The 24,625-nt window shown below is 49.3% G+C and overlaps 1 protein-coding gene across 1 annotated transcript in view; it reads right to left on the bottom strand.

The window, feature by feature from the left end:
* The window catches only part of LOC107115877 (lysine-specific demethylase 2B-like), a 60,885-nt gene that overhangs the window by 14,712 nt on the left and 21,548 nt on the right, over window positions 1-24,625 (bottom strand). Inside the window, exons 4-5 of the mRNA XM_015417649.1 lie at window positions 15,512-15,690; window positions 12,323-12,429 (exon numbers count right to left, since the gene is read on the bottom strand). Coding sequence (XP_015273135.1) covers window positions 12,323-12,429; window positions 15,512-15,690 — 286 coding nt within the window. The remainder of the gene's footprint in view (window positions 1-12,322; window positions 12,430-15,511; window positions 15,691-24,625) is intronic.

The raw sequence follows: 24,625 nt of genomic DNA, 5'->3' as shown, positions 1-24,625 counted from the left end.
TGGGAAGCCGGCGCCCCCCCCCCACAAATAAATTCCTGGCTACGGGGTTGTCCTACGAGGTCCCCCCCCCGTCCCCAAACCCAATCTGCTCCAGGCTCCACCCACAAATCTCCAGGAATTCCCAACTTGGACTTGGCAACCCAATGCTGAAGGTGGTCATGTGTGTATCCACATTCAGGTTTCAAGCCGATGCCTATATGCAAGAGCATTCCACACACAAACACTGCAAAGAGGCCTTCAGCGTAACCGATTCCATAGGGCAATTGTGAAGATAACAGAGAGGCACGTTTATGCTGTAACAGGTCAAACTAAATGGGCGACTATGCACCCGATAATCCCAAAGCAAGAAGCATAAACACCTGTGAAAGTTTTTGAGTTCCCCAGAACTCTTCATCAGCCTGGCTGTGCAGTACAAGACAAAATAACAAAAAGAAAGGGAAAGAGCAATAGAGCAAGAGACCAGTGGCACCTTAAAGACTAACAAAATACATGGCAGGATATGAGCTTTCATGAGTCACTGCTCACTTCTTCAGAAGAAGAAGGGGAGAGTGAGAGGGGGAAGACGGTATTTTAGGACATGATGGGGGGGGGGGAATCATGTCTGTGCTTTGATGGCTTTACCAACATGCCCCGAAACATCTCTGCCCCCCCCCACCATCTTACTTTCTCATCCTAAACATTCAGCCTTGATCAAGAGTTCTGGGGAACTCACAAACTTGCTCAATTTGGCTAGTTCTAATAAACAGATTCTAATAGCTTCTGCTGTTTATGGATTTTCCCCAAAGGGATCCACACAGTTGCCTATAATTTTGGTCGATTCTGACACGGGGCTTCCCCGCCACCCGGTCAGTCAGACAAATTCCAGGTCAGCATGTGGGGGCGGGAACCATTCCAAAAGCCCTATAAAGAAAACAATCCTCCATGCTACTAGTCCAGAGTGAGGAAAAACAAAGGCTGTGAGGTTTGGCCCTCTATTACCATGTGAACTATGAGCTGCCTGGGCAATGCTTCTAAAAGATCCCCAAGGATTCAAACCATGAGTTAAGCAACATTCAAGTGTTACAAAGCAAGTACAAGCCTTGGTAGAAATTAGAAGCACCTACAATCAAAGTGTGGGCTGAGGGGGAACCCAAGACTCCCCCCCCTCCCAGTAAAACCTGAAAAGTGGTTTTAAATCGAGAACAAAAGACTTTAAGCTATCTAAACGGAAGAAAATTCTAACGAAGTCAGAAACTGTATGCTAGTATAAAGCCGAGTAAAATCGTTGAACTTTTATCTTGTTTTGGAAATCTTACTTCTTGTTGATATTAGGGGGGGGGGGGGGGGGGGGAGAAGGCAGCTGGGAAGCCGCTTCTTGAGGGGTGGGGAGCACAAACGTCAGCCATGGATACCCTCCCTGACCAACATAACAGGACTTCCCCTGAGCAAACAGATGAGGCAACCGGAGGAGGAGGAAGAGGAGGGAAATGTTGGCCAACGTTTGTGACTGAGGGGAGTTTATCCAGCTGAGCTGTCCAAACCTCCCCCCCCCAAAAAAAAGACTCACCTTCCCTCAAAAAACACCACAGCAGTATTCAAAGGCCTAAAGTAAAGCGTCCCTCAGGAAATCGGGGGTTGCAATGGCTAACATTAGTGACTTGAGAGGAGCTTATCCAGCTGACAGGCCTACAACCCCCCCCCCAAGAAAAAAGACGACTCCTCCTCCCCCCAAAAAGCCAACACTTTAACCAAAGACCTACACTGAAGTTTTGTCCCTCAGGAAATTGGGGCGTGTGGGAATGGCCAACATTTGTGACTGAGGGGAACTTAGCCAGCAGAGTTGCCTTTGCACCCCCCCAAAAAAAAGACTCATCCCCCCCACAACCGATGCAGCAACCTCATGCCCCAAGTGAAATGTTGTCCCCTCAGGAAATCGTGCGTGTGGCGGACAATGGCTAACCTTTGTCACTGAGGGGAGCTTAACCAGCTGAGTTGCCTACAGCCCCCCCCCCCCCGAAGAGATTCACCCTCCCTCCAAAAAACCCACAGCAGTAACGAAAGGCCTAAAATGAAGTTTTGTCCCTCAAAAAATTGGGGGCATGGGCAATGTTCGCTCAAAGCCACTGATGGCGAACCTTTTAGAGACCGCGTGCCAAAGCTGCGACCCAAAACCCAGTTATTTATTGCAAAGTGCCAACACGGCAATTTAACCTGAATACTGAGGTTTTACTTTAGAAAAAACAACTCCTACATTAACTTAAGATGATCCAAACAAAGTAAGGAAAGCAATCCCAAATGCTTTCATTTACTCAAAATTATTTGGCAGAGAATTCGACACTTTAATGATGGTCTGGGCCTGGCTGGGGCAATGGCACGCGTGCCCACAGAGAGGGCTCTGAGTGCCACCTCTGGCACCCGTGCCATAGGTTCGCCGCTACTGCTCTAAGCTGTGGAGTCTTGTGAGCAAAACTTCTACTTTGTGAGCTACTGGCATTCAAGTTGTAGCAATTTGGCTGCTGCCGGAGGCTAAAAAAAACTGTGAGCTAGCTCGCACTAACTCAGCTTAGAGGGAACACTGGGCGTGGGAGAAATGGCTAACATTTGCAGCTGAGGGGAGTTTATCCAGCTGAGTTGCCTATACACAAAAAGAGACTCTCCCCCCTCCAAAAAACACCAACGCAGGAACCAAATTCCTCAAGTGAAATGCTGTCCCCCCCAGGATATTGGGGGGGGGGCGTGCGCAGCAACAGCTAACCTTTGTCACTGATGGAAGTTTGTCCAGCTGAGTTGCTTACAGCCCCCCAAGAGACTCTCACACACACACACCGCGCAAAAAAAACCCCACAGCAGTAACCAGAGGCCTAAAGTAAAGTATTGTCTCTGAGGAAATTGGGGTGGGGTGGGGAAAATGGCTAACATCTGTGACTGAGGAGAGCTTATCCAGATGAGTTGTCTACGCACACCCCCAAAAAGGGACTCACAAGCCCTTCAAAAAAAAAAAACCCCAAATCCAACACAAGAACCAAAGGCGTAAAGTGTTGTCTCTGAGGAAATTGGGGGCAAGGGAAAACTGGCTAACATTTGCGATGGAGGGGAGTTTATCCAACTGAATTGTCTACATATCCCCCCAAAAGAGACTCACCTTGCCCCCCCAAAACCCCACAGCTGTAACCAAAGGTCTAAAGAACATGTGGGGTTTGCTGGATTCTCTCCACAGCCCCACATCCAGCTTAGAGCCCCCCCAAATCCCTGAAGAGAGCCCTCCCCTGACAGAGTCTTTGGCTGGTGGACGCCAGCAGCAGCATGCTTCACGCATTGCAGAATTCCTGCCCAGTGCATAAAAAGAGCCCAGAGGTATACTGTCTCTGAACATGGAGGTTTCATTAAGCCACCGTGGCTAATAGTCATTGATGGAGCTCTTCTCCATGAATTTGCCTTTTAAAGGCATCCCTGTGGTTGGCCATCGCTACATCCTGTTTGCAATTAAGTTAATTACAAATTGCTTCCTTTGGTCATGTTAGTAGCCACCCTGTTCCTGTGTAGAAATCTACATGAATTCTGCCCAAAGTGGCCTCTAGTCCATGAAAGTTTATGCCAGAATAAAAATGGGTTAAGAGGCCACCAGATTACTGAGTATTTTCGCACATATATGTGGATTATCCTGGGTTACTGAGATACAAAATTGTTTAGTTCCATGTACACACACTGGAGGAACATAAGAACATAAGAGAAGCCATGCTGGATCAGGCCAATGGCTCACCCAGTCCAACACTCTGTGTCACCCAGTGGCCAAAATCCAGGTGCCATCAGGAGGTCCACCAGTGGGGCCAAACTCCCACTGTTACCCCCAAGCACCAAGAAGACAGAGCATCACTGCCCCAGACTAGTTCCATCTAGACCTTGTGGCTAGTAGCCATTGATGGACCATATGTTTATCCAATCCCCTCTTGAAGTCATCTGTGCTTGTAGCCACCACCTCAGCCAATGTCAAGTTCTCAGTAAATGAATATGGACTGCACATGAGAGCTGGGACTAATCACGTGTGGTGCATGTTTATTTCTACAAGAAAGTGCCACCTATAGAAGAATTTGTCCTCCTGTGTGAAGAGGTCCACCCCAGCGTGGTACAGTATAGGTATGTTGGCCTAGGATCCGGGAGACCTGGATTCGAATTCCCACCCTGCTGTGGAAGATTCATAGAATCATAGAATCACAGAATGTTAGAGTTGCAGGTCATCTAGTCCAACCCCCTGCACTCTGCAGGAGCATAGCTGAAATATAGCCCTACAACATACATGAAAGATGTATGTTTCCAGCCTCCACTTGAAACCGTCCAGCGAAGGAGCATCCCCCACCTCCCGAGGCAGTCTGTTCCACTGTTCAACCACGCTTACAGTTAGGAAGTTTCTCCTAATATTTAGCCGGTAATGACTCCCTTGTAATTTCCACCCATTAGCTCTAGTCTTCCAATCCGGAGCAAGAGAGAATGGATCTGCTCCATCTTCTACATGACAGCCCTTCAAATATTTGAAGACTCCAATCATGTCATAAGAACATAAGAACATAAGAGATGCCAATGTTGGATCAGGCCAAAGGCCCATCCAGTCCAACACTCTGTATCACACAGTGGCCAGAAATACCAGTGCCATCAGGAGGTCCACCAGTGGGGCCAGGACATTAGAAGCCCTCTAAGCCCTCTAAGCCTTCTATTTCCCAGGCTAAACACACCCAACTCTTTCAGCCTTTCCTCCTAAGACTTGGATTCCAACCCTCTCACCATCCTGGTTGCCCTCCTCTGGACACGCTCAAGCTTGTCAACATCCTTCCTAAAATGTGGTGCCTAGAACTGGACACTGTACTCCAGGTGAGGCCTGACCATAAAGAACTCCCACCTCCCTTGATCTGGACACAATGCTTCTGTTAATGCATCCTAAGATTGCATTAGCTGTCTTCGCAGTCACATCGCACTGCTGGCTCATGTTTAGCTTGTGATCAACCAGAACGCCTAGACTGCTGGGTAACTTTACGCCAGTCGCACACTCTCTGCCTAACCTGACTCAAAGGGTTGTGAGGATAAAAGGGATGAGAGATGATCAAAGTAAACTGCTTTGGGTCCCCATTGGGGAGAAAGGTGGGGTATCAATTAAGTAAATAAATAAATAAATAAAATGTGTCACTGATTTTTGTGTTCTTGCTTCTGTCTTAACGAGGACTGGCACCATCCTACAGACACCAGTACAGAACTGCCATACAGTGCACAAACCCAGCATCTTCCTGGAAGATTTTACCACGGCCGTCAAGAAAAACAGCTAGATTGGAACCCAAAATCGGTACGTTACGGACAAAACTTGACCAAAAGATGCAACTTCTTTAAATTGTCCCTCCATAAAGTCTTGAGAGCCAATCTGGTGTACTGGTTAGGAGCATGGACTCTAATCCGGGAGAACCGGGTTTGATTCCCCACTCCTCCACACACAGCTGCTGGTGTGACCTTGGGTCAGTCACAGTTCTCTTGGAGTTGTTCTCTCAGGCACAGTCCTCGAAAGAGCTCTCTCAGCCCCACCTACCTCACAGCCTGGTGTCTGTTGTGGGGAGAGCAAGGGAAAGGAGATTGTGAGCCACTCTGAGACTCCTTCAGGTAGTGAAGGGCGGGGTATAAATCCAATCTCTTCTTCTTCTTCCACCATGCCCGGCTAGCTACTTGCAAGACAACTGACCATACGTCACAAGAAACACTGCAGGGAAGTTAGTACTTCTTACCCAAGGCACAAACCTTCACAACTCTAATCAGAGTGGCTTTGGCAAAGAGGTGCAGACTTTACTAACAGTATACAGCCAGGGGTCATTTCCTGCAGGAGTGCACAGGAGCGGAACTCCGGCAGTAAAGAGCCCAGGGGGCGGGCACATGCAACAAGCCCCACCCCCTGCTCCCAGCAGCCCTCAGTCAGAGCAAGAAGCAGCCAGGTAAGTTGCAGAACCCTCCCCGGGCTCCCAGTCCAAAACAGTCCAGTGGCACCTTGAAGACCAAGTTTTATTCAGGTACAAGCTCTCCCTCCTCTGTGAGGACAGATCTGCACATCCCCCCCCCCAATAGCTAGCAATCCAAAACTGTCCAGTGGAGCTTGAGCGGTGGGTGTTGCCTTCTGACACACTTCGAGTCAAGTTATGCTAATGAGTTATGCTAATGAGCTCCTGCACCTCTTTTTCTACAAAATGACCCCTGAATACAGGTATGTTCTGAGACAGCCCCCCACCCCACCGCGCCCCGCAATGCACACACACATTTGCTGTGGAATCCCATGTATGTTTGGTCAGAAGTTAAGTCCCGGTTTATTCAGCAGGGCTTGCACCCAGGTTAAGAGTTTTCAGGATTGCGGCCTCAGTCTCTTGTACTGCAAAACATCTCTTTGTTATCTGGAGGCAGGGGAGAGAACAGGCTGACGCAAGGTTTTTCACATTTAAAGTTAATTGGGTGCTGAAAGAGCCACCAGCTGTGCACCGGCAACCACTGCATACTAGCAAACAAAACCGAAATGATGCCAGCTACGTGTAGAAATATGCAGCACTGAGCACAGCATGGGTCCAAAACTTCTGACAGATGAAATGCGCTTTTTAAATATCAATTAAAATTGGGAAGCTCAGGTTGGGCACTTAGCCAGTGGAAAAGAATTGGGCCACTTGACCAGTCAAGTATTTTAGAAGCCATTAAGCCACAGGATATTCCAGTCATCACCCTGACCCAGATAGCCCGTCTTGTCAGATCTCAGAAGCGAAACAGGGTCGTCTCTGGCAAGTCCTTGGATGGGAGACCTCCTTGGAATACCAGAGGTGGGAGGTGGGGGCAGGCTTTATTCAGCCACCTCTTTGAATATCCTCCAGGCCTCCAGTAGGGGTCAGTCACCAGAGGCTGCCATGACTTCCAGGTACACACACACTCACATATGAAAAATACAATAAAAAACCAGAATAAAAAGATATTTCAGTCATCGAAGCCTTTAAATTGGAAACAAATGTGTTCACTCTGACTGAGAAATGATGAAATTAACTTAAAACAATTATAATGATCTAGGTTAGGCAAAGTATCTATAAATGCGGATGATTCGCTGTATCCTAGGACACCAAAATATCAGCCAACATTTGCATTTTTTTAAAAAGACACTGAAACAAAAAGAAAGCAAAGTAACAGCAGCTGTTAAAAACGAAAGGCAACGATTCTTAGATATGACACCATAATGAGATGAAAAAGCAAGCATCTACACAGTGGCATTTTTGGCCATGGCGAACTGGACAATATCTGACCACAATGAGTGCCAACTGACTGGCATGTCAACCCTCTCACACACTCAATTTTCCTCTTATGCCTTCTGAAACGTAACTTGCAAAAAGGGTAAAAGTAAGAATCAATCACTCTCATGAGCCCACCTGTCTCTACTTCTTTCTGTACATGTCAACCAGTCTGGGGTACCTCTGGTTGGTGAGGTCAAAAAGTTACTCACGCAGAGTTGCAATGGGTAGACTCTTCTGAGGAGAGCTAATTCCACAACGTCTCTCCAGTCATTCCTGGTGCTGTGATGCAGAAAATGACCCTAAGAAGGCTGACTGGAAACTGAAGGGTAAACCAGTGAACCACGCAGAGACACTAAATATTCTCTCCTGCGACCAAATACTTTTGAATTCACTGAACCTTCTAATCACTTAATTATTTCTCAGGACATGATAGTGGCTTCCTTGCGGCAAACAGTTTGGGAATTCCTGCCTTAAGTGGGAATGCACATCACCCACTTCTGCCCAGCAGAAGGAATCCACTGTGATATTCAGACCATTAAAGAAGGAAAGGGTGGGTTGGGGAGGAGGAGGATAAAGAGTTAATGGGGCAAATCCAGGTCAGCCTCCACGCTTTCTCTAGCCCTGTAACTGAACCAGCGCGGCAGATGGGATAATCTCCAACTCCATCCCTTTGCACAGAACTCTGCAGGCTGCAGCCAAAAACCAAACATTAGTATCTGCCGATACCATCTGTGTTTGTAAAAACCAACCACTGCTTTTTTCCCCTTTCCTGGCCCGCTTTCTGTTTCAGAGAATCAGCTTAGCATCAGATATAGAACACAGCACGTTTCACTAGAAACAGGCATTATTACCCAGGGCACTATGTACATGTGCTGAGATTTTTCAATCGCATACACTTCAATTCAATTCAATTCAATTCAATTCAATTCTGACCTTTAATGGCATAACATACATAGTCAACCGCATACAAAAATAAAAGCAGATTGTAAAAAGGGACACAGAATTCTACTTCCTCGGCGTTTTAGCTTCCGTTAAAAGGAAACGCGTTTCTAGCCCTCATGACCAATGCTCCCTCTAAGCTGTGGAGTCTTGTGTGCAAAAATTCTACTTTGTGAGCTACTGGCATTAAAAGTTGTGAGTGAGCAATTTGGCTACTGCACAAGTTAGTCTGCTCTGGAGCCATCCCTTCCTGAGCGAAGACAAAAATGTGTGAGACGGAGGCTAAAAAACTGTGAGCTAGCTCCATACTAACTCAGCTTAGAGGGAACATAAGAACATAAGAGACGCCAATGTTGGATCAGGCCAAAGGCCCATCCAGTCCAACACTCTGTGTCACACAGTGGCCCAAAAATACCAGGTGCCATCAGGAGGTCCATCAGTGGGGCCAGGACATTAGAAGCCCTCCCACTGTTGACCCCCCCCCTGCACAAGGAACGCTGCTCATGACTGCAAAGGTATACTGAAAGTGTGCAATATCTAGGGAGCTCTTAGAGGAGTGGCTGAAAAGGGTTATGGGGAAGGCTTCAGCGCCCGTGACCAGCAAATAAAAGCATTTATTTATTTATTTATAAATTTCTATACTGCCCTCCCCACAGAGCTTGCTCAGAGCGGTGTACAACGGTCTAATATAAGATAATACTAAAACGATCCAATATACAAGTCATACAACGATAAAATCAGAAATCTACATGGTGCCGCAACAACAATTTTTGACCCCCCCCATAAGCATGCAATGCAATTAAAGCGGCCAGAACTCCTGCCTGTCCAAACCCTATCGCTGGTCACGACAGATCAGTCAATCCCTGCCAAGAAGACCCTTCAGACTGTCCCACCTCTCTGTGACAAGCATGTGTCTGAGCCCATCAATGCCGGAGGTTTCACCACCACCACCACTACACCAAGCATCACAACATCCCTTTGTATATCGTAAATTAGAAACTAACACCTTAAACACAAAAACATTCCAAGGTTGACTCAGGGTGGCCACACAAAGTGCATGGGGGGGGGGGAAACGACTTCTCAAGACACAAGAACAAGTTCAAGCCATTTGCATCTCTTTGCAAAACATAAACAAAACCATCTATGTGAAGAATGTACATAGGGAATTCCAGGGATCCTAACCAAAATTATTTTTAACTTTGCAGAAGAAAAAACCCCAAACATACTGAAATGTCTTAAGGAACAGGAAAACTCAGTATTTATTCAAATGCAATTTCCCCCACAGGTATGCCAGCAAAAGAAGAGGGTATCATCTTACATTTGCACGTGTTAGTCATGTCCAGTAATATTTTTTTTTGTGTGGATACCATTTGTAAGCGGGGTTGTCTTATATTCGTGGCTGTCTTCCTTTCGAGCAAATATGGCAAAGCCAGAAGCAACTAAGGCAATGCAGAAACCGCTAAATAAATGCCTCGAAAGCTGACAAGCAAATGAACCACACTGAAGCAGCCAACAGAATCAGCGCCAAATATTAACCTCCAAACATGTTTTCTTAAAACAGGACTGGTGAGTGGTAGAGAAATTGCCGACCTGAGAGCAAATCTGTGCATACCAGGGAGGAAAAGCGGAATACCATTTCAGACAGCGCTTCTGGCGTAGTAGACCAAGATGGGTGGCCACGTTAGTCTGTCTGTAGCGGTAAAAAAGAGCAAGAGTCCAGCAGCCCCTTAAAGACTAACAAAATTTGTGGCAGGGGAGGAGCTTTCGTGAGGCCCTGCTCACTTCTTCAGATAGATCAAGATGGGTGGCCACGTTAGTCTGTCTGTAGCAGTGGAAAAGAGCAAGAGTCCAGCAGCCCCTTAAAGACTAACAAAATTTGTGGCAGGGGAGGAGCTTTCGTGAGTCCCTGCTCACTTCTTCAGATACTTGTGGTGCAGTCTGTTTGAAACCACCTGGGACACGCAGTGGTACAAAGCCAGTGAAGTGCAGAAAGGCTGGTATGAAGCAGGGTCATACAGTCTAAGTAAAGGTAAAAGTTCCCCTGCTCGAAAGCCAGTCGAATCCGACTCTAGGGTTGCGGTGCTCATCTCCGTTTCAAAGCCGAAGAGCCAACACTGTCCGAAGACGTTTCCGTGGTCATATGGCCGGCATGACTAAACACCAAGGCGCACGGAACACTGTTACCTTCCCACCGAAGTGGTCCCTATTTATCTACTTGCAATTTCTTGGGGACTCACTCCATCATGCGGCACCCGGGTCTCAAACTGCTGAACTACTGACCTTCCACAGGCTGCAATTCAGCGTCTTAACCACTTGAGCCACCGCATACAGTCTAGTGGCACCTTAAAGACTAACAAGATTTATTCCGGCATAAACTTCCTTCAGATCCCACAAAAGAGTTGCCCTGAGCTCTTTGGAGACAGGCAGAGATAAAAATGGTATAGACACTGAGCCCCCCCCCCTCTACACGCAGAAGTTCCGATCCCTGCCAGCATATTCAGCTAAAGGATCACAGAGAACTGATACTGCGAAAGCACTTTCTTTGCCCTGAGATCCTGGAGAGTTGCTGTTAGTGAGAACTATCGTCTTCAAAGAGAGCCAGTTTGGTGTAGTGTTTAAGTGCGCGGACTCTAATCTGGGAGAACCAGGCTTGATTCCCCACTCCTCCACTTGCACCTGCTGGATGACCTTGGGCAAGCCATAGTCCTGTCAGAGCTGTTCTTGAAAAAGAGCAGTTTTTGTCAGAGCTCTCTCAGCCCCACCTACCTCACAGGGTGTCTGTTGTGGGGAGGGGAAGGGAAAGGCGTTTGTAAGCTGCACACCTTTGGGTAGTGAAGGGCGGGGTATAAATCCAGTCATCGTCATCATCATCATCACCATCATCATCTTCTCCTCCTCCTCCTCCTCTTCTTCTTAGGCCCTGCATCGGCTGCTCCACACGTCTGAAGCTCGATGGGACTCTCTTGGTTGTAGCACCAAAACTTTGGAACTCTCTCCCTAGAGATATCTGTCTGGGTCCATCTAGGGCTGCCATCCCCCCGACAGGGGTGGGGGCTCCCCAGGTTTCGAGGGGCCCAATTTGCCACCAACCAGCTGGCCTGCGGGGGGAGGCCCCCCCACGCCCTGTTTTTTGCCCGAATGCCGGAGCAGGGGTGGCCGAACTGCGGCTCGGGAGCCACACGCGGCTCTTTCACACATATCATGCGGCTTCCAACAGGGCGGCTGGGGAAGCGAAGGGGAGCCTTGCCTCCCTGATTGATCTTCCCTTCCCCAGCCAGTGTTCCCCTCCCTGGGTAGGCTTGAGATGGGGGAAGCAAAGAAAGAAAGCAACTTTAACTTTAAATGTGTTCTTAAAGACACCCCCACCCCCGCCAGTCGGCTTGGAGAAGGCATTTGTCTCTCTAAACCCCTTCTCCAAGCCAATCCAGCTGGCGTGAGGGGCGTGGGGGTCTTGGAAGATGCATTTAAAGTTAAAGTTGCTTCCTTTCCACTTCTCCCTCCCTCCCATCGATTTGCTTTCTTTCTTTCTTTCTTTCTTTCTTTCTTTCTCTCTCTCTCTCTCTCTCTCTCTCTTTCTCCCCTCCCTCCCCATCTAATCATTATCAATATCTATTCTTACCCCCTTTTGTTTTTATTTGTGGCAGCCTCATTTAACGTGAAGAAAAAGCAAATTTGCAATTTTTTCTATAAAAACACGTGGGTTATATCTGTTTGTGTCTTGCTGCGGCTCTCAAACACCTGACGTTTATTCTATGTGGATCTCACGTTAAGCAAGTGTGGTCTGTTCCCTCTAAGCTGTGGATAGTGAGCAAAAAATTCTACTTTGTGAGTTACTGTCATTAAGCTTGTGAGCAAGTGGTTTGGCTGCTGCATAAATTAGTTTGCTTTGGAGCCATCCTTCCTGAGCTAACACAACAATGTGTGGGCCGGAGGCTAAAAAACTGCGAGCTAGCTCACACTGACTCAGCTTAGAGGGAACACGGGTGGCCACCCCTGTGCTAGAGCGTCCCCCGAGCGGAGACAAAGATATGTGAGCCAGAGGCTTAAGAAACTGTGAGCTGCCTCACACCAACTCAGCTTAGAGTGAACACTGGCCACAAGCATAGCAGAACACTTACTTTTTAACTTTGGGGTATTTCATCTCCGAAATGGCGTTGGTGGCATCTGTCTGCCTTTCCTTTAGATGGCGGGGCCACATGTTGTCCACCCAATCGACTAAGTCCACCTGGAAAAGCATCGGGAGTCAAGAGTGAGTCCATAAACATCAGGGAAAGGCCTCTTTTCATGGGTTTAAAAAAAAAATCAAGTCTATGGCTCAGCTGGTCCAAACGCTGCACCAATACCCCCCCCCCCCATTTTGCAACCAGTACGGGATATACAAATTAAATAAGAACATGAGAGAAGCCAATGTTGGATCAGGCCAATGGCCCATCCCAGGGGTCATTTCGTAGAAAAAGTGGTGCAGGAGCTCATTAGCATAACTCATTTGCATATGCCACACCCCCTGACATCACAGGAAGTGTGTCAGAAGGCAACACCCACCACTCAGGCTCCACTGGACTGTTCTGGATTGCTAGCTATGGTGGGGGGGACGGGGACGCACAGATCTGCCCTCACAGAGGAGGGAGAGCTTGTACTTGAAGGCAGGTCGGCGGGGCCGGCTCTGCAACTTACCTGGCTGCTTCTTGCTCCTCGTGGCCCAACTGAGGGCTGCTGGGAGCAGGGGGCGGGGCTTGTTACATGTGCCCGCCCCTTGGGCTCCTTACTGCCGGAGCTCCGCTCTTGTGCGCTCCCGCAGGAAATGACCCCTGGCCCATCCAGTCCAACCCAGCAATGACTGACATGTTCCTTTAAACTCTGGGGTGGGGTTTCAATATATTTTCCCCTCCATTTACTTTTGCTTCTCTCTCCCTCTTTCTTGTCTCTACATCAAATTTTGGATTGCAATTGCCTTGGGGCAGGGACCTGCCTTCCAGTTAAGATTCTCTTCTCAAGCCCTGTTCTGTGGTCTTGCCTGCAGAGGCGAGGTAGAGCTCTTTCTCTCTGTACTTCATACTGCTTCTTAACCTATTAGTTCGAAGCAGATGACTAAAATACAGAAAAAAGCTAGCCCCCATTTGAATGGCTGTGAAAATCTATCACAGATGCATAAAATTGTGCCGCTGAAAGAGTGACAGGTCTGCTACTATCTTCTAATAAAAGAGGTCATGTCAAGACAAGGCAGATGGCGACCATAGACAGGGCTTTTTCAGTGGCGGCACCTCGCCTTTTGAGTGCTGTCCCCCCCCCCCCTTGAGGCTTATTCAGCACCTACTTTACTCTCCCTTTGGGCGCCAGGCCGAAACACTGCTTTTACCCCAGGCTTTTCAATGGAGGAGTTCCATCTTTACGCTATTTTTAATCGTTTACTTTTAATTTCTATTTATTTAATTTGGGGGGGGGGGCTCTGTTTTGTGCAGTGGCTTGTCTTCAGTGGCTTCTCTCTTAAAGGTAAAGGTTCCCCTGCTCAAAAGCCAGTCGAGTCCGACTCTAGGGCTGTGTTTCAAAGCCGAAGAGCCAGCGCTGTCCGGAGACGTTTCCGTGGTCATATGGCCGGCATGACTAAACACCGAGGCGCACGGAACACTGTTAACTTCCCACCGAAGTGGTACCTATTTATCTACTTGCAATTTCTTGCTTTCGAACTGCTAGGTTGGCGGGAGCTGGAACTAGAGACGGGAGCTCACTCCGTCATGCGGCACACTCGGGTCTCGAACTGCTGAACTACCGACCTTCCACAGCCTGCAGTTCAGCGTCTTAACCACTTGAGCCACCGCAGCTCCTGGCTTCTCTCTTACTGATAATTTTATTCTATTGTTTTACTTTGCCAGCTGCCTTGAGAAGGTAGCAGGTATTCACTGTTGAGATCTGCAGTACTGTTGGTCGTATCCAACAAAGCAATGCGTATTCTCAGAACCCATGGGTCTACCTAATTCCACTCAAACATTCAACAAATGGGCACCTTTTCAAGCCTCCCCTGGATTTGTCCTGTTAACATTTTAATTTCCTTGTAGACATCATACTCTCTCTGGGGCCTGACTTGTATTCAGTGTTCCCTCTAAGCTGAGTCAGTGTGAGCTAGCTCACCGTTTTGTAGCCTCCGGCTCACACATTTTGGTCTTAGCTCAGGAAGGAGGGCTCCAGAGCAAACTAATTGATGCAGTAGCCAAATCGCTGCCTCGCAACGTAGCTCACAAAGTAGAATTTTTGTTCGCAAGACTCCACAGCTTAGAGTGAGCACTGCTTGTATTAGGAAAAAAAAGGAGTATTTTTCCTCCATGGAGTTCTCGGTGGCATACACAGCTCTCTTATCTTGCCTCCTATTATCCTCCCTACAACCCTGTGAGGTAGGTTAGGCTGAGTGACTGGCCCAAAGTTAACCAGTAAGCTTCACGGATGACTGAAGTCTTGAATCTGGGTCCCTTGGTCCTAGTCTCAATACTCTACCCTAGGGGTGTCAAACTCACTTGTTATGAGGGCCAGATCTGATATAAATGAGACCTTGTTGGGCCACGCCTTGTGTGTCAAAAAATGTAATGCCAGGTAGCAGAGATATAAACTTTATAAAGGACATAGACGAACACAATGAACTTTCACATTGTTTTCTTACTGAGAAAGACTGGATTATGAGGGCATGAACACAGTGAAAAGGGGAAGGGAACCCAGTTGCACCCAGGAGAGCCCTGGCATAAGGAGCCCAACGAAGCACACACAGCATAAGGAGCCCAACAGAATACAAACACACTGTAGCAAGTCACACTAAAGCTCATACCTTGAATGAAACTTTGCTGGTCTTAGAAGCAGTCCAGCAAAGCAAGCTCTCACTCATTCCCTCCCTCCCTGTCTCCCTTCAGGAGCGAGCCGCAGCCAGTGGAAGGAAAGAAAGGCTTCCCTTTGTCTCCTGAATATGATTGAGGCAACCTGGCCAGGAAGCAAGCTCTGGCTGGTTCCCTCCCACCCCCTGGGAGGAGAAGGGGGAGGAGCCTCGGCCACTGCTTTACCATACTCTCTTAATCGCACAGGAGAGGCTTGCCTATTTATCTCTCCTGTGTGATGGAGAGAGTCTGGTAAAGTAAGCTGTGATGTAGCAGCAGCAGCAGCAGAACTGGAAAAGGAAGCAGGGAAACAACCAGGGCCTTGCAGGCTGGATTGCAGGCCGCATGTTTGACACCCCTGCTCTACCCGCTACCCCTCACAAACCAAACACCCAATTGCATGCTGACAATGAACTAAAAAGCCCCCAACACCCTAAGAAAGTGCCAACGCACCACATTGGGGCGCTTGACGATGCTTGCCAGCTTTGTGTGGCTGAACTCCAGGCTGATCACGTTGTAGAGCTTCTCACGTTCAGCCTCTGGCGTTTCGTAATAGCGCACAAACTGGGACATGCTCATCTCAATGCCTTTCTGCGTGTTCACATCCATCACATCCACGATCCGACGGCTTCCTGGAAAATGTTGGGACACACATTGAGGACAAAATAACCAGAAGTTTTCCTAAGCTGCAAGACAGAGAAATAAATAGGCAGGTTGCTTACAGCCGGATTGGTGCAAAAGCCAAAAAGCCAAAAGCACCATTCATGTAATACCTTGATTAGGACCAACCCACACAATGGTGTACGAGCTTTTGGGTTCCTCAGAACTCTTCACCAGGCCAAATATTACAAAATAAAAAGAAGGGGGAAAGCAGATGTTTCAGGCCATCGCTATCTTTAGATCTTCTTGTGCCAGGATACGGTGAACTTCTGAAAGACAAAGGTGATGAAGAGTTCTGCGGGACTTGAAAGTTTGCAGAGTCACGTGTTCTTGGGTTGGTCCTAAGAAAGGTATTGCACGGATGGCGTTTTTAGACAATTAAAAGAACCAGAACTTCAGTCCTTCAAGGGAAATGAGGCAACCCCTTCCTGTTTCATGACTGCCTCTGGAGCTGGGTCAGGCGGGATTTCTCTTGGCCCCGGCTGACTGTACTCTGGGTGAAATGTGAACAACCCCCCCCCCAGCTGCAGGGAAGAGGGAACCACCTCCTCAACAGCCCCCTGACCTCTAGCAGAAAAATCCCCAATACATTAAAAGTAAGGAACAGATTGCCGCTTTGTACCCACCAGAGGGCATTGAAGAACACGGGAGAATCTAGTCATCCAGTTTCCCTAATCCACTGGCTGTCTCTTGGTAGACCCTGCAATGCCACAGGCCTGCCTGCCTTGAAGAACAGAAGCCTGTGGTTCACACACACAGCCTAGTCATTCCCAAGCAAAGACTGTGAGGGAACTCCATGCCATGTCTTAAGAAATACATGTACTAAAGCCTTGAAACCTCTGCCCAAAAGGAGAGAGCCTGTTGTATCTCAGCACATCTTTGCCCCGGTCCTGTTTCCTTCCACTCAGCCTTTTTTTTTTTTTCCCCTCAGCCGTTGCGGGGGGGGGGGGGGGAGGCAACTAACAAAGGCAAGTTATAAATCAGGGGTGGCCGAACTTGCTCAACCTAACAGCCACACAGAATAAACGTCAGATGTTTGAGAGCCACGAGACATGAACAAACATTGCACACATGTTTTTATTTTAAAAATATGCACACTTGCTTTTTATTGACATTAAATGAGACTGCCAAAAATAAACACAAAAGGGGTAAAAACAGATATTTATAAGGATATTTATTTGTCCAATGACATTTATTTGTTTGCTCATGATATTTATTTGTCTAAGAGAGAGAGAAAAAGATAGAGAGGTGGAAAGAATGAAAGAGGTGGAAAGAAAGAGAGAGAGAGAGAGAAACAAAGAAAGCAAATAGATGGATGGGAGGGAGGGAGGGAGGGAGAAAAAGTATGCCTCCCCTTCGCTTCCCCAGCTGCCCTGCCGGGAGCCGCACAATATGTGTGAAAGAGCCACAGTTTGGCCACCCCTGGTATAAACCTCTGCAGTGGCTTCTTAGAGAAATAAAGAACCAGAACTTCAGTCTTTCAGGGGAAGAAGGCCCCTCCATCCTGTTGAGCGGCTGGGTCGGGTGGCGTTTTTCTCTTTTTCTCCCTCCACAAAAAAAAAATTAGAACTCACAAGGTACCCAGCAAAATAGTTGGGCAGCAGGTTCACGACGAAGGAAAAGTACTTCCACGCACAACACCTCATTAACGATTTGACGAACTTCACTGCCACAGGATGCAGCGATGGCTTTTTAAAGGGGAATCAGACAGATTCATGAAGGACAGATCCAGCAACGGCTATTAGTCACAATGATGAAATGGAACCTCCATGTTCAGAGAGCGTGTGCTTCTCTGCACCAGTTGTGTGCAGGAGTTCGCTTGTAAGCCTTCTGGGGGTATCTGGTATGTCACACAATGGAAAACAAGATGCTGGATTTGATGTCCTCAGCTTACATTCCTAGTTAGGGAGGCGGGCTAAGATCGGGATAGGCAATCCTAAGGTTCTACCGTTTCTTTGCGGTCCTTAATTACAGAAAAGAGTGCTGGGGAAACAGGCTTCAAGATGATCCACCCCTTGCGTCCCCTACCTTAAACACTCTGATCTTGCCCTGCGCAGCTCTTTGCAATTACGAGCGCAGTTGAAAGGACTGGCTTTCATTACAGGCAGGAAGTGATTCTGAAAAGTGTTCCAAAGCAACCGACTGATTTACAGCAATGCCAACGGTTTCCGTCCCCGGTCATGCCCTTGTAGCCTCTATCCCTGACAGTACTTCACAGCCAGTATCAGGAAACGAGACCCACCCCCCTTTCGTTTCTTCTGAGATGCAAATGATGTCATTGGGTCAAGCTGCCCTTTCTGAATTAACCCAAGGGCAAAGGCATCGGCGTACTTCCAAGGAATGCTTCAGATGTTACGCATTAAGAGTTCACGGTGCCATGGCTGAGGCGCCCGAGCCGCTGTTTCTTTCCACCACATGTGCAGTTGAGAATGCAGTTCACCGGCAACCATGCCAGTGCCATCTAGCAGCTAAAGTGTCAGGCTAGTATCTGAGAGATCCAGGTTCGAATCCCCATTTGTGCCATGGAAGCTCGCTGGGTGACCTTGGGCCAGTCACACTCTCGCAGCCACCTCACAGGGTTGTTGTTGGGATACAATGGAGGAGAGGGAAATTATGTTAAGATGCCTTGGGTCGCCATTGGGGAGAAAGGTGAGATATCGTTTTAATTTTAAAAATGCAGCGTTGTAGGGGACGTAAATACCTACAGCTTCCTCAAATACTACAGTACATATACAGTCTTAGACCGTAACTTGTGAAACAGCTGAAACCAAGGGACACATTTTTTTTTCCTGTGCCTGCTAACACAGCTGGGGGGCAGGGCATCTGCTTGGCATGCAGAAGGTCCCAGGTTCAATCCTTGGTACCTCCAGTTAAAAGATCTGGCTGTAGGTGCTGTGAAAGATCTCTGCCTGAGGCCTTAGAAAGCCACTGCTAGTAGACTGATGGTCTGATTCAGTATAAGGCAGTTTCGTGTGTAGCTGCTAAGATGTCAGGAGGAAGGATTAGAAAAGAGCAAGAGTCCAGGAGTACCTTAAAGACTAACAAAATTTGTGGCAGGTCAGGAGCTTCTGTGAGCCACCGTTCACGCCTTCAGATACCTTTTCTACTGCTACAGACAGACACACGTGGCGACCCATCTTGACCGATCTCCAAGGAGGAGGGATGACAAGTAAATGTACCCCAAGGAGGATACCTGGGGCTTGAAGAGGTGGCAGGCGTGATGTCTTTCCACTTAATTGTTGTTATTGTTGTTGATTAGAAGACTCCACCCTTCACTTGGGAGTCTCAGAGCAGCTTACAAACTCCTCTCCCTTCCCCTCCCCACAACAGACACCATGAGAGGTAGGTAGGACCGAGAGCGCTCTGAGAGAACTGCTCTTGAGAGAACAGCTCTGAGAGAACTGTGACTGACCCAAGGTCACCCAGCAGCTGTATGTGGAGGAGTGGGGAATTAAACCCAGTTCTCCAGATTAGAGTCCGCCGCTCTTAACCACTACACCAAAGTACTTGTGTGTGTGAGAGAGAGACAGAGAGACTGACTGAAAGTCATGCTTGACATCTGGCAACCCCTAGTGGGGCTTGGACATGTCACAGAGGTGGCTTAATATTGCCTGCCTCTGCATCCTACCCCTGGTATTCCTTGGAGGTCTCGCTTCCCAGTACTTGCCAGGGTCAGCGCTGCTTAGCTTCCGAGATCTGGATGAGATTGGTCTTGCCTGGACGATCCAGGTCAGGGCTTCATTGAATCTGACTGGGGAGTAGGCAGGTTTCAAGGGCAAGGTAAAAAGGTAAAGGTTCCCTTGCTCGAAAGCCAGTCGAATCCGACTCTAGGGTTGCGGTGCTCATCTCCGTTTCAAAGCTGAAGAGCCAGCGCTGTCCGAAGACGTTTCCGTGGTCATGTGGCCAGCATGACTAAACACCAAGGCGCACGGAACGCTGTTACCTTCCCACTGAAGTGGTACCTATTTATCTACTTGCAATTTCTTGCTTTCGAACTGCTAGGTTGGCAGGAGCTGGAACTAGAGATGGGAGCTCACTCCATCATGCGGCATCCGGGTCTCGAACTGCTGAACTACCGACCTCCCCCAGCCTGCAGTTCAGCGTCTTAACCACTTGAGCCACCGCAGCTCCTTTCAAGGGCAAAGCGAGGGACAAAATCGACAGAAAGTGCCCCCAAATAAGGGGAGGAGCAGGCAAAGGGAGCTAGGACCTGGGACTGAGGAACCCTGGCTGAAGGGGAACCAAGTGGCTGACTCTGCTCAGGCACCAACGCCAGGCCTCTCGCAGTGGCGCTCAGGCATCCTTCTCCCTGTGTCACCATGGCAACTTGCTAGCAGCTGGGGAAACTCTGGCCTGAGCTGAGCAGACGGCCACACTGCTGGTAGCCAGAGGATGATAACAACTTCCTGCTCAGCAGAGATCAGGCCATTCAAAGATGCTGTTACCAACCCCCAGCCGAGGCCTGGAGTGCTCCTGGAATTCCAACTGACTACAGAGATGAAATAGCCTCTCCGGTGGGCTACAGCAAGTCTGGTCACCACACCTCAAAAAGGAGATTACAGTATTGGGAAAAGTGCAGAAAAGGACAACTAGAATGATCAAAGGGTTGGAACACTTTCCCTATGAAGAAGTGTCAAAGCGCTTGGGGCTCTTTAGCTTGGAGAAACGACGGCCGAGGGGGTGACATGATCGAGATTTACAAGATCATGCATGAGACAGAGCAGGTCGAGGAAGAGGTCCTTTTCTCCCTTTCTCACAATACAAGGACTCGTGGGCACTACATGAAATTACTGAGCAGTCGGGTTAGAACAGATAAAAAGAAGTCCTTCTTCACTCAAAGAGTGATTAACATGTGGAATTCACTGCCACAGGAGGTGGCGGCGGCCACAAGGATGGACGGCTTCAAGAGGGAACTGGATAAACATATGGCGCAGAGGTCCATCAGTGGCTATTAGCCACAAGGTATAGATAGGAACTCTCAGTCTGGGGCAAGGGAAGCTCTGTATTCTTGGTGCCTGGGGGGGGGGGGCAACAGTGGGAGAGCTTCTAGTGTCCTGGCCCTCCTACTGGACCTCCTGATGGCACCTGGTCTTTTTGGCCACTGTGTGACAGAGTGTTGGACTGGATGGGCCGTTGGCCTGATCCAGCATTGGCTTCTCTTAGGTTCTTATGCACATCTCAGTAAGCCCCCTCCCCAAAGTCCCCACTCCCCAGATACTGTGCCCCAAATCTCCAGGAATCTCCAGCCCCAAAGTTGGCAGCCTTACACGAGGATGCAGTGAGATCCTTTTCGGTCCTCTGTGGCTGCTAGCTCAGGCCTGCCCTTGCAGTTTGAGAAATGCGCCATTCAGGAACCTGCTTCAATGGGTGAAGAACCACTCACTGGCCTCTTGCCCAACGGCACGCAACACCTGGGTCCCAGCTAGCCAGCCGGGGCCTGCCCTGGACTGCAAAACACTGGGACAAAAGAGGCCAAAGGCTGCACCTGCTCGGCCTTTCAAACCAGCCAGCTGGCTGAAGGACCTGCATTGCTTGGTGCGCTGCCACAACAGCTGGCGGAGAGCGGCTTCGCAACCCAAGAGGCCAGCCGGGCATCGCCAGATCCAAACGCAGACCCCCGTTTCTCATCACCGGGGGGGAGGGGTCGCGACATGGCCATTGGTTTTAAATGGACTGATTCTCCCGCTGTGTGTGGATCGGAGCTCAGTGCCTACCAGACCTCCTCGTATTTTACAGCTTGAGACGATTCCTCTCGCTGAAATGAAATCTGGATGCACCGCGAGGTGCAAGAGACCGCGGCTGCTCTCCCAACTAACCATGGAGTAGATTTGCTGGAAGAGGAATACTGGAGGCACGAAAGAGTATCTGCGTGGAGATTCTGCGTGGAGAGCCAGTTTGGTGGTTAAGTGCGCGGAGTCTAATCTGGGAGAACCCGGTTTGATTCCCCACTCCTCCACTTGCACCTGGCTGGATGACCTTGGGCAAGCCATAACTCTGGCACAGCTGTTCTTGAAAAAAAGAGAGCAGTTTCTGTCAAGAGCTCTCTCAGCCCCACCCACCTCACAGGGGGTCTGTTGTGGGGAGGGGAAGGGAAAAGGAGTTTGTCAGCCGCTCTGAGACACCTTTGGGTAGTGAAGGGCGGGGGATGAATCCAATCTCTTCTCATCTTCTTCTTCTTCTCTGACGATGCTGATGCCAAGGCCGGTTCAGCCTAGATGGCTGAAGCCATGTCCTGTATCCCTTGCAACAGTGGGAGCGCCACAGGGCCCAAGTCAGGGCTGTACAAAACCTTCTTCTTCTTCCGCCTAGCCACCAGCAAACCTGAGATCTGAGCAACGGGGACGGCTGCCTGAATGCCACCCAGCAATGGCACCTTCATGCCCGGGCCAATCCATATAAAGCTCTAGGTCAGGGGGTCCCCCAACCTTTCTGAAACTGTGGGCACCTTTGGAATTCTGACACAGGGTGGTGGGCCCAACCACAGAATGGCTGCTGGGCGAGGTGGAGCCAACCACACAGAGGAAGCCCAACGTGTTCTTCATTCCCACCACCCCCGTTCTCCAGTGTGTGCATGGTCCCCTCAATTTATCATATTGTCACCAATGCTCCCTCTGAGCTGAAGCTCAAGCTGAAGAAGAGAAGGAGGAGGAGGAGGAGGAGGAGATTGGATTTATGCCCTGCCCTTCACTTGAGAGTCTCAGAGCGGATTACAAACTCCTTTCCCTTCCCCTCCCCACAACAGACACCCTTGTGAGGTAGGCGGGGCTGAGAGAGCTCTTGACAGAAACTGCTCTTTTCAAGGACAGCTCTTGTCAGGACTATGGCTTGCCCAAGGTCATCCAGCAGCTGTGAGTGGAGGAGTGGGGAATCAAACCCGATTCTCCCAGATTAGAGTCCGCGCACTTAACCACGACACCAAACTGGCTCTCCTATGAGCAAAAATCCTACTTTGTGAGCTACCAGCATTAAACTCGTGAGCAGGCAAGTGATCTGGCTACTGCATAAATTAGTTTGCTCTGGACTGGAGCCATCCTTCCTGAGCCAAGACAAAAATGCGTGAGCCGGAGGGTGGAAAACTGTGAGCTAGCTCACACTAACTCAGCTCAGAGGGAACGCCGATTGTCACCCCCTGTAAAGCAGGCTTGCCTGAGAGTGTGACTGGTCAGAGGGTGAGTTCCATGGCAGGGTGGGGAATTGGAAACGGGGTCTCCAGATCCTAATCTGACCCTCTGACCCCTACACCACCACACCAGCTGCAGAGGAGTGAATGTGTTCTAGGTCACATTCTCGGTTCAAATGGGGCCAAGACGCCCAAGCCTGCTGCAACACCTCCTACTGCAGGCATTTGAAACCGATCGTTCCCAGCACCTGCTTCCGGAGATTGAGAGAGATGCTGAGGATTGAACTTGGGACCTCCTGCATACCAAGCAAGCGCTCTGCCGCTGAGCCACGGCTCTCCTCTGAGCGGGCAGGAGTCTCTGCAGAAAAGGTTTCTTTTAGGCACAAGTCCAAAAAGCAGAGAGGGAGAAGAGCGAAGACAAGCTACCCAACAGGAGCCCAGAGCAGGATTGGAAGAAAACCTCGCTGAAAGCTATGCAAGCGTTGGTCTGGCCAGTGCCTGGACACACGAAATCTCCAGGGGCACCTTCCCCTGACCCCGTACAACACCTTGAGGGCCCAGATGGAAAACCGGGCTGATTTTTTTTAAAAGCTGTAATAAAAGATGCACTTCCATTAGCGGCAGCAGTGATGTGAAACCAGAGAAGCTCGATTGAGGCCCGCAGCTGTAAAAACAGAGAAGATTTCTCGGGGCAGCTGGGGCTGCCCTAATTACTATATTTAGACCGTGATTCACCAGCCAAGCTCCCTCCCCCCCTGAGGTTTTCACAGCATCCTGCGTGTTTGGCACGTGGATTGGGCCCGAGGCTTCAGGAGGTATCCACGCAGGACCTTGTTCAGCATCAAGGAAGAGAGAACCGTAAAGATCCCTTCCAGGGGAGAAAGGACTTTGACGAGAGGTCATTAAAACCTTACCGGCTCAATTAGACTCCCGCCACAGCCAGCAAGAGACACAGGAGCACTGAGCTCATAAAAGAGATCCTAAAATCGAGAAAAGGAGACCACACAAGAGGAAGGCAAAGCCGGACAGATGTCCCGGCAGCCGGCTGCAGCCGGCAGGGGTGAAAGAAAGCGGACACTGCAGGGAGTGAAGTCCGGACCTGGAAAACTGGGGTCCTAATTCCCTCTTGGGACACAAAGCTCACGCAGTGACTGTGGGTACGTGTCATTTTCTCTTGGCTGAAGCCAGGGGTGGCCGAACTTGGTTAACGTAAGAACCCCACAGAATAAACGTCAGAAGAAGTCTGAGAGCCACGAGACATGAACGCGTGCGTTTTTGTTGGGAAATATGCAAATTGGCATGTTAAATTAAAGAGACACATGCCTTTCTCTGAGCTATGCCAGTCTGCCGGTGTGGCGGGGCTTGGAGAACACATTTAACTTTAGATGTGGCGGGAAGGAAGGAAGGAAGGAAGGAAGGAAGGAAGGAAGGAAGGAAGGAAGGAAGGAAATAGATGGGGGGGAGGGAGAAGTGGAAAGAAAACAAGCCCCCCACAATGCTATGCCGGCTGGCTCGGAGAAGGGATTTAAAGAGACAAATGCCTCCTCCAAGCCTGCTGGCGGCGGGGGCGGGGGCTTTGAGAATGCATTTAGAGTTGAAGCTCCCTTCTTTCTCTGCTCCCCCCTGCAGCTCAGGTCTACCCAGGGAGGGGAGCAATGGCTGGGGAAGGGAAGACCGATTGGGGAGGGGAGAGGCATGCCTCCCCTTCACTTGCCCAGCCGCCCTGCCGGGAGCCACACATTACATGTGAAAGAGTCGCATATATTGGCCCCCTTGAGCCAGTTTGC

The sequence above is a fragment of the Gekko japonicus genome, unplaced genomic scaffold, assembly GCF_001447785.1.
Source record: "Gekko japonicus isolate JY-2015 unplaced genomic scaffold, Gekko_japonicus_V1.1 scaffold64, whole genome shotgun sequence".
In the NCBI taxonomy this organism is placed as follows: Eukaryota; Metazoa; Chordata; class Lepidosauria; order Squamata; family Gekkonidae; genus Gekko; species Gekko japonicus.
This window is presented reverse-complemented; position numbering and strand designations above follow the sequence as displayed.